The sequence below is a fragment of the Chiloscyllium plagiosum genome, chromosome 5 (assembly GCF_004010195.1).
Source record: "Chiloscyllium plagiosum isolate BGI_BamShark_2017 chromosome 5, ASM401019v2, whole genome shotgun sequence".
Lineage (NCBI taxonomy): Eukaryota > Metazoa > Chordata > Chondrichthyes > Orectolobiformes > Hemiscylliidae > Chiloscyllium > Chiloscyllium plagiosum.
Genome location: NC_057714.1, coordinates 82,200,353 through 82,214,095, shown reverse-complemented (window position 1 = coordinate 82,214,095; position 13,743 = coordinate 82,200,353). Strand labels below are relative to the sequence as shown.

At 39.9% G+C, this 13,743-nt stretch overlaps 1 protein-coding gene across 1 annotated transcript in view; it reads right to left on the bottom strand.

Annotated features, from left to right (window-relative positions):
* The window catches only part of gpr158a (G protein-coupled receptor 158a), a 674,726-nt gene that overhangs the window by 122,121 nt on the left and 538,862 nt on the right, over positions 1-13,743 (bottom strand). Inside the window, exon 6 of the mRNA XM_043690479.1 lies at positions 5,269-5,378. Coding sequence (XP_043546414.1) covers positions 5,269-5,378 — 110 coding nt within the window. The remainder of the gene's footprint in view (positions 1-5,268; positions 5,379-13,743) is intronic.

Below are 13,743 nucleotides of genomic sequence, written 5' to 3'. Positions count from 1 at the left end.
AACCAGAGGACACAGTTTAAAAATAAGGGGTAGGCCACTTCGAACAGAATTGAGGAGAAACTTCTTCACCCAGAGATTGGTGGGTGTATGGAATGCTCTGCCCCAGAGGGCAATGGAGGCCAAGTCTCTGGATACTTTCAAGAAAGAGATAGATAGAGCTCTTAAGGATAGTGGAATCAAGGGTTATGGGGATAAGGCAGGAACAGGATACTGATTGAGGATGATCAGCCATGATCATAACAATGGTGGTGCTGGCTCAAAGGGCAGAATGGCCTACTCCTGCACCTATTGTCTATTGTCTATTGTCTACTGACCTTCCAAAATGCATCACTTTGCATTTATCCAGGTTGAACTCCATCTGCCATTTCTCAGCCCAGCTCTGCATCCTGTCTATGTCACACTGCAGCCTGCAGTAGCCCTCTATACTATCGACAACACCTCCAATCTTTGTGTCATCTGCAAATTTACTAACCCACCCCTCAACCTCCTCATCCAAGTCATTTATAAAAACTACAAAGAGCAGAAGCCCAAGAACAGAACCCTGTGGGACCCCACTCAACACTCCTCCAGGCAGAATACTTTCCATCTACAACCACTCTCTGCCTTCTGTCAGTCAGCCAATTCTGAATCCAGATAGCCAAATCTCCCTGTATCCCATACTTCCCAACTTTATGAATGAGCCTACCATGGGGAACCCTATCAAATGCCTTGCTGAAATCCATATACACCACATCCACTGTTCGACCGTCATCGACCTGTCTTATCACCTCCTCAAAGAACTCAATAAGATTTATGAGGCATGACCTGCCCCTCACAAAGCCATGCTGACTGCCTTTAATCACACTATGCTTTGCCAAATAGTCATAAATCCTATCCCTCAGAATTCTTTCCAAAACTTTGCTGACCACAGACGTAAGACTGACTGGTCTGTAATTGCCAGCAATTTCCCTATTGCCCTTCTTGAAAACAGGAACAACATTCGCCTCCTTCCAATCCTCCGGTACGACTCCCATTGAGAGTGAGGAGGCAAATATCCTCACCAGCAGTTTAACAACCTCCCTTCCTGCTTCCTGGAGCAGCCTAGGATAAATCTGGTCTGGCCCTGAGGACTTATCAATCTTCATGTTTTCCAAAATTTCCAGCACATCAACTTCATCAATCTTGATCTGGTCAAGACTGTATCCCAGCTTCTCAAAGTTCTCATTTATAACAAGTTCCCTTTCCTTTGTGAAAACTGAAGCAAAAAACTCACTTAGGCTTCCCCTATCTGCTCAGACTCCACGCACAAGTTCCCTCCGCTATCCCTGATCAGCCCTACCTTCTCCCTGATCATTCTCTTATTCCTCACATATGAGTACAATGCCTTTGGGTTCTCCTTAATCCTCCCTGCCAAATCTTTCTCATGCCCCCTCCTGGCTCTCCTCAGTCCATTTCTGAGCTCCTTTCTAGTAAGCCTGTAATCTTCTAAAGATGTGCTAGATCATCACTTCCTCCACCTTACATAAGTTGCCTACTTCCTTTTGACAAGTAGTTCCTCTGTTCTCATCATCCAAGGTTCCTTAATCTTACCTCTTCTTACCTGCCTCAGAGGAACAAATTTGTGCATCACTCGCAACAACTGCTCCTTAAATTGTCTCCACATGTCTGCTGTGCCCTTTCTGTGGAACAATTGCTCCCAGCCTATACTTCCCAACTCCTGTCTGATAGCATCATAATTTCCTTTTCCCCAAGGGAAATTGATTCCTTTACTGATTAAAAATCTGTCTCTCTCAGCCTTGAATACACTTAACAACCGAGTCTCGATAATGCTCTGTGGTAAAAGAATGCCACAAATTTGCTACCCTCTGAGAGAAGAAATTCCTCCTTCTTTCTATCTTAAATGGTTGAATATTTACTCTGAAATTTAGCTGTCAGGTTCTAGACTCTCCCACAAGGGAAAACAACCTGCCAGCCCCTACCCTATCAAGGACCCTAAGAATCTTACAAGTTTCAATAGGGTCTCCATCTGCTCATTATTTTAAACTCCAATCCCCTTGATGAACCCTCCAAGATGTCCTCTCTTAGTACAGCTGTGACATTCTTGTTAATCAGTAATGCAACCCTTCCACCCCTTTTACATTCCTGCAATCTTTCTCCATTTAAATTGTGTTCAAAGTGGATGGACTCACATTAACCCACAGTATATTCCATCTGATGAGTTTTCACCCACTCAGGCATGACTCTCACCATTAGATTCCTTCGATTCACATTGAGTCTAGTTTTGCTCGGATTCCCAAATGCAACCTATTCTCACAAAGGATATTCAAAACAGTCACCCTCACTTCCCGTCTTGAGTTCAGCTCTTTTATCACATGTTTGGACCAAAGTTGTGATGAGAAATAGGCTCTGAGTAGATCTGGTACAAGCCAAATTGAGTCAGTGAGCAGATAAATTGTTGAGTATGTGCCACTTGACCGCACTGTTGATGAAACCTTCCATCACTGAAAGTGTGATTATTGGTTGAATTGAACTTATCCTGTTTTTTTGGCAAGGTCAGAGGTCACACAACACCATGTTATAGTCCAACAGGTTTATTTTAAATCACAAGCTCTTGGAGCACTGCTCCTTCGTCAGATGAAGGTGAAGTAGGGGAACACCTCAGCGATCAAGGACATTTAGACTCTAATCTTCAGATAAGCATCCTCCAAGGCAGCCTTCAAGATACACAACAATGCCAGATCATCGAGCAGAAGCTGATAGCCAAGTTCCATATCCACAAGGACAGCCTCAACCGTGATCTTGGGTTCATGTCACACTACCTATAACCCCACCATACTGTTCTTTATTTGTAAAATCTTCCTTACTATGTTATTTTGACACCATCACCTTGATAACTTGAAATGATCTCTCTACCTTAAATAACTTATACCGCTTTGGATTACTTGTAACTTTGGTTAGACCCTCGACATGCAACTCTTATACCTATCATGTTATTCCAGCTATTTGATTTGGCTCTAGTTTTATTTTAAATTTTTTGTAATTATTTCTCTGCATCTATTAGTCAGATCATAGGTCATCCTTTCACTTGCTATTCAGCTGTTGACATTTTACTCACACTGCCTGACATTCTTGATCACCTGTAAAGACTTGTTATTCAGCCTGTTAACTCTCCATTCATCCATTTGTGTTATCTTTTGATCTCTCTGCCTACAAATTTTGTGGCTGTGTGCTTCCCTTCACTTCACCTAATGAAGGAGCAGTGCTCCAAGAGCTTGTGATTTCAAATAAACCTGTTGGACTATAACCTGGTGTCATGTGACTTCTGACTTTGTCTACCCCAGTCCAACACTGGCACCTCCACATCATGACATTTTGTTTGAGTACAGGACATACATGGGCAACTTTTCACATTTTTGGGTAGATATCAGTGTTACAATAATACTGGAATAGCTTGGCAATGGGCATGGCTATTTCTGGAGTACAAGTTACTGTTAATTATACCCATGATCTTACAAGACATAATCATGTAAAATCATGAAACATTTGGTCTCATGCGTAGAGCCCTGCTGCTTATCCCATCCTGCCTCCTCAAAAATCCGATCCCAGTCCTGATAGGAGCTAAAGATCAAGCCCCATATCTCAGATTCTTTAAAAGCAGGCTTTCGCTCAGAAGAAGCATAGGTGTGCCTGTGGAACAATCCATTCTCCAAGGCATAAGTGAAATAACATTGTGAATCCATAAATTGTGACCATGTCCTTGGTATTCAGCTCTGATTGAACTGCACTGTGTTCTTATATCAGCAGCATAACGTTTCAAAATGCAGAGCATGTTTCAGCATAAAAATACTCTGTCAAATATGATTGTTAAATTGTGTAGCTACACTTTGTACAAAATGTACAGCATAGCCTCTATTGTCTGGATTAATCATGTGGCTCTTTGTCAAAGACCAGCCCCCTGGTTTCTGCTAAATTTGCTTCCCTGCTGTAAACAGTGCTCTCTTTCAGTCTCACATTGCTCGACTGAATTCCTCTGAACCCCAGTTCCGCTCCTTCCTGCTGTTCCCACCAGACTCCAGCCGGATGACTTGATCTGATGTCTGCTTTGGAGCCAAATCCTCTGTCACCAACTAAGCTACAACAAAGTCAAGATTGTCCTTAAAGAAATGAGTTGCACAACAGTTGTATCAAGCTTTGAAATGTCAGTGCGAAAAATAAGATTTTAAAATTGTAAAATGAGTATACTAGTGCAGATTTGGGATTTTCTTCATGAGCAAATATCACAAGACATCAGTTTAATTGGGTGATTGGTGTAAAATAGGTGAAATCTACTTTGTCACTTGCCATCGATCTCTGATTTTCATGTGTATTGAGGTTCATGAAAGTGAAACTTGTGAACTATCCACAATTAGATTGATATTGTTCTATGCTTAACAATCTTCTGGATGAGGTCAAATCCAGACTCGGTATAAAATGGTTAGAGGAGATAGGGTATTGAGAAGGCTGCCACACACTGTCAGAGTGAGTCTGAAGAACAGCTTGGATATTCAAGTGGGAATTGAGTGAGGAATTCTCTTCTTTTGACAGTAGGATAAGAGAGTGCAAAGACAGGTTGAAGCAATAAGTGTACAACACTTATTTGTTAGGATATGAACTTATGTGTTGATCCTTGTTTTATTTCCCTGCCGACCAACAAATATTCATAACTAGTTTCCTGTAATATCTCTGTACTTACATATAGAGTTAAGTTTTAAGTACACTTCAAACAAAATGATATCGTACGCATGGCTGAAACATATATATTGATGTTTAAGGAGAATATTATACTGTGAACTCCTCATTGCAGAGTCTCAGCTACTAGACACACATCCTGTAAATTTGCCTAAACCAACCATAATTTCCTGCCATCAATATTAATGTGTGGAAAGTCTTGGACTTCAAAAGGGAAGTTTTCCCAAATATCCTTATTGTTGGTGAGGTTTTACACCAGGACCACGACAATGTAAAAACATATCATGTGTCAGCATCCCTACCTATTTGCCAGGAGACCTCGGTTTAGGTCCCACCTGCTCCAGAGGTGTGTAATGACATTTTTGAACAGTTTCATCAGAAAACATTGATAATGCATGACAGTTTTGCTTCTTAACTGGAAGTATTTTAATCTTTATAAAGGGTTAAGGAATTAAACAAAAGTAATATCTTAACCTGTATACTTATACAATCATCTGTACATTAGTAAACAACAAATAAAAGTCCAGTTTCGAATGATGTAGGATAGCAAGAAAACAATACCTGTACAGCTTGAGAGTTACAGTTCCATAAACAATTGCAAAGCCTAGTAGACGAACCCATCGAAGAAGAATACATCTGAATATACTTGGCTCAAAGTACAGGATAACAACCTGCCGGAAGAAAACAGAATTTAAGCACATAAAAATTAGTTGTACAGATTGTACCACTTTGTAAATGCAGTGTTCGAATAAAGCACTCTTTTATAACTTTGTTCCTCTAATGTCAGTTCATTTAAAGGAAATCCTTTAGAGCTTAGAATTAGAATCCCTACAGTATGGAAGCAGGCCCTTCAGCCCAGCAATTTCACACCGACCTTCCAAAGAGTAACCCACCCCCTTATTTCTCTACATTTTCCCTGACTAATGCACCTAATATTATGGGCAATTTAGCATGGCCAATCCACCTAATCTGCACAGTTTTGGATTGTGGGAAGAAACCCACACAAACACAGGGAAAACATGCAAACTCCACACAGACAGTTGCCTGAGACTGGAATCAAACCTGGGTCCCTGGTGCTATGAGGCTGCAGTGCTAACCACTGAGCCACTGTGCCACATACATAGAAAAGAGTTGATGTTTAATGTTGAACATCCATTTACCTCCTTTTCTCCATAATTTGGAAATTATGTTGATGTTCTCTTATCAAGACATACATAAATACTAAACATTTGTACATGTCTAAAAATTATGACTTATAAAAGTCAAAGAAAATGTGTAATGAGCAGATAAATATATTTCATACTGTTCTATTTTGTGTACACACACAAATGTTAGCGACAGGTGAAGGTTGTATATTGGCACAAATTGTCATTAGTCCAGTTTTGGGTTTACAATCTCTATCTTCCATGTAACGGGCCTGGTTTCTTGAAAAGAGTTGATATTTAATGTTGAAGTGATGGATTCTCAGCAGGCTGTGAAATTTCTGCCCAAGAATTTCTTGGAGATTTCTTAGCATGTGAAGTTTACTTGGAACAGACTGGGGGAATCCTTGTCTCTATTGAGATTTCCCCATTTTCAAAATACTGCTTTTACTTAACCTGGCTACTTGGATTGCTTGCAGTCAGTTTTGTGGCTTTCCATGAAATTCACTGCAAAACAACTTCTAACTAATTGTAAAAGTGGGTAAAAACATGGATGCCTCATGATATGATTTTTAAATGTTCCAAGTAAAGGTGGTATGTATATTGACTCCAACATCCTGTAATGTTTTCAATACCTTGAGAGTTTGAGAGAGTCAGTGCCTGTGCCCTTAAATGACCCTTTCAGTTTGATAGTAATATCCTTTGAAATAGTTTTGAGGAAAGGGGCATTGATACACATCAGTCTGCAACGTTCCTTTGTTCATTCTTCAGACTGAGGTGTGTTTTAACTCCACAAAAATAGTCACACAACCTTCTTTGACAAACATGTGTCCAGTTTTAAAATATAAAAGTTAGTTTGATATTCAGAATATACTTGGAAAACCTCCAAAGCCTGGGAAAAAAATTGAATTTCGATTAATTTTTAAAAATATGCCTTCCCTGTTAGGCAAAAATAATACGTATACATGTGCTCTTCACATGTATTCAAAGGTTCACAAAACAGTTTTGCATTGCTACAGTTATCTGTTATATCCCATTCTCTCAAAATCTCCATTTACATGTCATTTGGTGAATATTCATCACGACTGGTGCATAAGGTTTTGGGAGCGTTAAAATCAATGTACTTAGTAGTTGGGTTAAAGTTGAACTCCGTGATGATTTCTGGGGAGCAGTCATCATTTAATAGGCTTGGATTTTCATGACAGTGGAAAGCCTCTGTGTTATGGTAAACAAATGGTGGAGGATCACAGAAGTTCCAGCCTCAACTTCTTACCTCCCATTTCTGCTGGAGTTGGGGCCAGGCTGTGTTTTGCATATATATGTTTTACAGAGGCAGCTACAATTCCTAATCAACAGCTGCATCAACTCATGCCTATATTTGTTGCTCAAAATGCGATGCATGCAGAGTTGACCAAGTAGAAACAAGTCCAAACTTTGTGGATTTGTTTGTATAACCCGGGTATCATTTTTTGGATAAGAAAGATACCCCCTTAGGTATGGATCTGGGACACTTTTGGGACAGGCAAGATTCTGTTTGGGTGAGGAGAAAGTGAGGTCTGCAGATGCTGGAGATCAGAGCTGGAAATGTGTTGCTGGAAAAGCGCAGCAGGTCAGGCAGCATCCAGGGAACAGGAGAATCGACGCCTGAAGAAGGGCTTATGCCCGAAACGTCGATTCTCCTGTTCCCTGGATGCTCTCTTTGGGTGAGGCAAGGTGTCCTCTGAGATTCTTAAATGTAGGTTTGAATGTGTGTAAAAAGTACATGAACTCATTAAACTCTCATCTGAGTTGCAAAGAGAACTGCTAAAATGATCAAAAGGGCTGGTCTAAGGGAATTGTCAGAAGTGTCAAGGCATTTAAAACCTTTCAATCTTTAAAATATTGTCAAAGTATTAGCAGTTCTTAAAAAATCATTGTTGCTATTTCACTTTGTCTGTTTGCATGTGGTTGAGGGCTTCTATTGTTGGGATATTCTGTATGGCTTATTTCACAACCTTTCATTTTCACAGACAGGTGCCTGCCATTTCATAATTTGATTCATTTATAAACAATTTGAAGTAGAATATGAATTCCAATGTTTATGTTAAAATATGGAATTATTCACTTAACCTGTTAACCAAAAGCATTTAATGTATTACATAGGTGAAGGAAGTTAGCAGCAGCAAATATCTTTTTATGAATGAGGGTGTTTCTTTTAACAAAAATGACCTGCAACAGAGACTTTGAACTTCAGACGATTTAATATCAATGGGAGTAGAGATGAGGGAAGGAGTGGTGTGTGGTGGGCACAGATTGGCAATAAGTTGGCCTGGGAGTGGTGAGTGATGAGAGCTACTTCATGTTTTATTCCTTTTTAAAAAAAATTTACGAATGCATCAAGACAGGCCTTTCACACAGCACACCTTTGTGGCCAACATCCAACACATCATTCTGGAAATGGCTGGCTGCAGACCCAGGGAACACTCCACTAAAGTCTTTCAGCCATGATGACTACATGTATGGCATTTGAAACCCCATCGTTTTTGAACTCTTGAAACAGTACTACTTTTTTTTAACTCTTGTAGGCGTGGTCATTTTTTTCAGGCTTGGACCCAGCAGTCAAATGCTAGCTGTTTAGTTATCTGAGATTGCAGTGAAGTCTGTGAGCTTTTGACTGACATTCCAGAACAATCAATAGCATGCCTTCATGTACAGATTCACAAGCACTGAGAACAGAGACCTTTGACTGTTCATAACTTGCAGGAATCTCCAATAAACCTTGCGGATATTCCCTACTAGCAGGAGCATACCAGGCTTTATAAGCCATTTTAACTGAACAGCCAGTTTTTCATAAGCTGTGAATCAAATTTCCACGTCCATTTCTGGCAATGTGAGAATGTATCAGGAGTATTTCAGGAAGATGAAGCTTGTTTCTGAGCTAAACATGCTTAAATTATCACTAGGTGAAGTCAAGCTCTCCCAGCAGCCTTGATGTGACTCAGTTTCCTGTCTTTCTGTGGCTGTAATTCTCTTTCAAACTGTTCTAGCTGTTAAATGCACACTCTTTCTCTCTCTGCCTCATTTCTCTTTTTGGGATTCATTTTTCTCCTTTTCCTTTCTTCTTGGTAACTCCTACTCAAGTCTCCGATCATCCCAGCAAATTTGGTGAAGATAACCTGGTCTGTTCCCTGTTCCAAAACTTCTATTCCTTCAGATTCTCAGGTGAGATCAAGATACTTAGCCAGTTGCTTTAGTACCTCAGGTTGCCAGGCTTTACTAAGTATATTCAGTTCAACTGGGTTAGTTTGGGTTTTTAGATATTTTTTGTTTAAGATGTTAATTTTAGCTGAGTTAAACCTAAATGTTTCCTACGTGCTTTCACATCAAAATCATCTCACTTCCTATTGTTAGCATTCATAAAGCTTACTGCAACAATCTCTTTTGTTTTCATTCCAATAATCTTAGCCACGCTACTTTTCCCACTACTTAGAATCTTCCTTCGAAGTCAGCTTTGGCTCATTTGCAATGCATTTTATCCTGGAAGAGTCTCAATTCTGCCATGAATAGAATTTACATTTTCCCTTTCCTGTCTGTGATCTACTTGTTTTGTCTGCAGTGTGGATTTTTTTTTTTATCTTTGGAGTAAGATCTCCAACTGAATTAATCAGCAGCAAGCAATTTTGTGTTTAAAAGAAAGGTTATTTAATTCTCAAGCACTCAACCCAATATTAAAATGCATCACACATACTCATTCCTATGCGTACACTCACCCTCAGGTATAGGTGTAACATTTTTATAAATAATGGGAAACTCAGTCTCTATTTTAATCCTTATAGATGGTGGACAGACTTTGGAAAGTCAGGAGATGAGTTACTCACTATAGGATTCTGAGCGTCTGACCTGCCCTTGTTGCTACAGTATATGTATATCTGGTCCAGTTCAGTTTCCGGTCAATGGTAATCCCGAGGATATTGGTTGTGTAAAAGTAAGGTGAAGTCACAATCAAGCTGCTCTCTCATTAGATGAAAATGATCGGTGGCAACTTAACCTGAGGATCACCATTTCTCAGACAAGGGGCAAGATCACAAAGGTGGGATGTTCATGATAACCTTAGCTGGTGCAGGAATTAATGCATCACTCTGGATTACTCTCCAGCCAGCTGAGTGAAGTGATCGCCTTGATTCAATGATGGTAATTCATAGAATCCCTACAGAGTGAAAATAGGCCATTGGACCAACAAGTCCACACCAATCCTCTGAAGACTAACCCATCCAGACCCATTCCCCTATCCTATTATTCCACATTTCCCCTGACTAATGCACCAAATCTACACATTCTTGAACATTATGGGTAATTTAGCATAGCCAATTCACCTAACCTGCAATTCTTTAGACAGTGAGAGGAAACTGGAGCACCTAGAGGAAACCCATGCTGACACGGGGAGAATGTGAAAACTCCACACAGAGAGTCTGCCCGAGACTGGAATTGAATCCAGGTCCCTGTTGCTGTGAGGCAGCAGTGCTAACCACTGAGTCACCATACTACACTTCAAAGGAAGATGGTTAGATTCTCTGTTGTTGAGGATGATCATTGCCTGGTGCTTGAGTGGTACAAATATGACTTACTACAAATTGCTTATAATTTGAGAAGTACAAATGATAATGAATATTGTCCTATCAGCAGAAAATATCCCCACTTCTGATCTCATGATGTAGGGATGGTTATTGATGATGCAGCTAAAAATGGTTGGGCCTTAGAGACTACCTTGTGGAGCCAGACTCTTGTGGCATAGTGGTACCATCCCTGTCTCTGAGGCAAAAGGCATGGGTTCAAGACCCACCTGCTTCAGAGGGGACTTGAACAGGTTGATTAGGAAAAATATCTATCCTTTGGAACTCCTACAGTGATTTCCTGGCACAGGCCAATTCTGATGAAGGGTGACTGGACCCGAAATATTAACTCTGACTTCTGTCCACAAATTCTGCCAGACCTGCTGAGGTTTTCCACCAGTTTCTATTTTTGAAAGCAAAGGTCTTTTCCCTCGGGTCGGGTGACTCCAAACTGGGGGGCATATTTTTAAGGTGAGAGGAGAAGGAATTAAAAGGGACCAGAGGAGCAACTTTTTCACACAGAGGGTGGTTCGAATGTGGAATAATCTGCTTAAGAAAGTGGTAGATACAGGTACAGTCACAACATTTAAAAGACGTTTGGAAAAGTACATGAATAGGAAAGATTTAGAGGGATATGGGCCAAAAGCAGGCAAGTGGGACTAGTTTAGTTTGGGAAACTTGGTCAATATGGATGAGTTGGACCATGCTGTATGACTCTGAGACTCTATGAGTCTATACCTGAGACGATTGAATTTAACAATGACAATCATTTGCCAAGTATGATTCCAACTAGAGAAATACAAAAACACTTGATCCCAGTTGAAACTAAAGTCAGATGAAGGAAAACCCCCCTCCATTTTTGACTTATTTAAGGGAATATTAAATGTATAATGTTCCAGCGTATCTCTCTTAGCATGATAAAAGATACTTGATTCTAAAGTACCCCTATTTCTTCCATCTTCCTCAGTGCCTCTTGGCAAGTCAAACTAAAATTCTTCTTTTAAATCTCAATACTACTTTATCCCTTACTACAGCCTTGCTTCACAATACCTTTGCATAATTAAAGGAAAAATATCCCCTTTCTTAAATGGAGTCTTAAATGGATTCTCAAATGGAGATTTTTAATGATGCTCACAGAGACAGAAAAAAAGTAATGTAAATTAAACTCCTTAAGCCTGTACCAACAAAGAAGTTCTTGCCAACAGGAGAAAATAAACCATCAAGGACGCAATCATGAGGTGACTTGTTAGAGGGGATAAATGTATCCTGCCTTATTTAGGTCTATATGAGATGCTTTGCCAATGAAGACTTGAAAAGCTAGGGAGTAAGTAACCTGCATCTCGGTGCTACCGCTTCATTAGTTTATGAATCTAGCATGTGAGGTGATTGCTACCAAAAGGGATGAATCCTTCTAATATATTTGTAAACAGTAATAAGGTAAGTTTCTTTGGTAATAAAAGATGATACAAGATTCTGATTTTGACATTAAACTCCTCATTATCCACTAAGTTATTCATTTTATTCTTGTCAGAAGGTGTAGGAGTTCTTTGTCTCATAAATTTAGAAGGCCATCTCTCTTAAAAAACATCTCCAATGTGCAGAATAGAAAATTATCCAAACTAATGTTATATCCTTCCACCAACCAGGTACTGGATTTGTCAATCAGATTTGTAAATTTTCCATGGAAAATATAAGTTTGCTTGTCTGGAAGCAGCTACAAGAGTGGAGGCAAATTTACTCACGACTGAGTGATTCAAGAATACATTGTCCCTACTGAGACAAAGGTTCATTGACTGGATATCTTTGGAGGTTAACTGTGTTTTCCCAGCAGGAGGAGAAACAATCAATTCATCCACACCAACTCATAATGATGAGGTTGTCTAAATTATGGGAAAAATTGTTCTGTACAAGCATATGAACTTCAATCTATTCAACAAGCTGGCAATCCAAGGCTATTATCATTAGTTGTGTAAGGATCTAATCCTAAATTAATCTTGCTAAATTAGATTTATCTCAGGTACTGACCACAACTTCAACTTTGGAATGAGCAAGTAATTAAAGCTAACTGACTGTGACATAACTGAATGGTTTTCGTAAATATTATTAATTGACCTGTTCAGATATTATTTGAAATAACTCCACCAGGGCCGATATCCCATCACCAAGTCACCCTTTATTTACATGTGTATAGTACATGACATTGATCCCACCAGCTTGGAGCTGGCTCCTAGAGTGACCAACCCTGATACTCCTGTTCATTTTTAATTCTTTTTTAAATTCCTCTAAACATTACATCATTAACCTATCTTTCCTAGTCAAGCTGTTCAGAGATGTTAATACACATCTCCAGAAAATGTTGGACTTGTACATGGGTTTCTCGGTCCAGGGGCAGGGACACTACCACCAGACCACAGGAAGGCCCGATACTTCTGTTTATTTCTGTCAGCTCGGGCACCCTGCTTGGACCCAGTTAAAAGCCCCAATTAGGAAACTCATGTTTTATGAGGTGCACCTGGCTGAACTCATTTCAATCACTACATTACACACCTCTGCAGCAGATAAGACTTGAATCTGGGCCTCCTAGCTCGAGAGGTGGGGACATTACCACTGTGCCATGAATGGCCTTTTAGGAAATTTCTAATCAACCTGGTCTGAGATGTTATTACACACCTCTCGATTAGGTAGGACTTGAAGTCAGGTCATCTGTCCGAGACCTATATTTTTAATTTTCAGACATGTTTTGACACATCTCAGGACAGGTAGGACCAGAACCTGAACTGTCTAGAGCATGGATCACCAGGAGAACATGACCACTGCACCAAAATACTCTCTAAAAGAAATATGAGTCAGGTGTTATTTCACCAGCCTACTTGTTCAGATTATGACACATTGCTGGGGCAGGTGGCACTTGAACTCAGACTTCTTGGGTCAGAGGTAGGGACCTTACCACTGCAACATAAGTATCTCTCTGAATGCCACTTTGTAACCTCTTACTTATTTTTCCAATTAATTGATTATTTGTACACTCATTTAAATTAAATTACTGTGAAGTACAGAGATGAAATTCAACTTCAATGAGGGTACAAAATGGTGGATGGGCCAAGCATAATGGCAAACATTTTGTGCCTTTACAAAACTCAAGTTCCATAAGACCATAAGACCATAAGACATAGGAGTGGAAGTAAGGCCATTCGGCCCATCGAGTCCACTCCGCCATTCAATCATGGCTGATGGGCATTTCAACTCCACTTACCCGCATTCTCCCCGTAGCCCTTGATTCTTTGTGACATCAAGAATTTATCAAT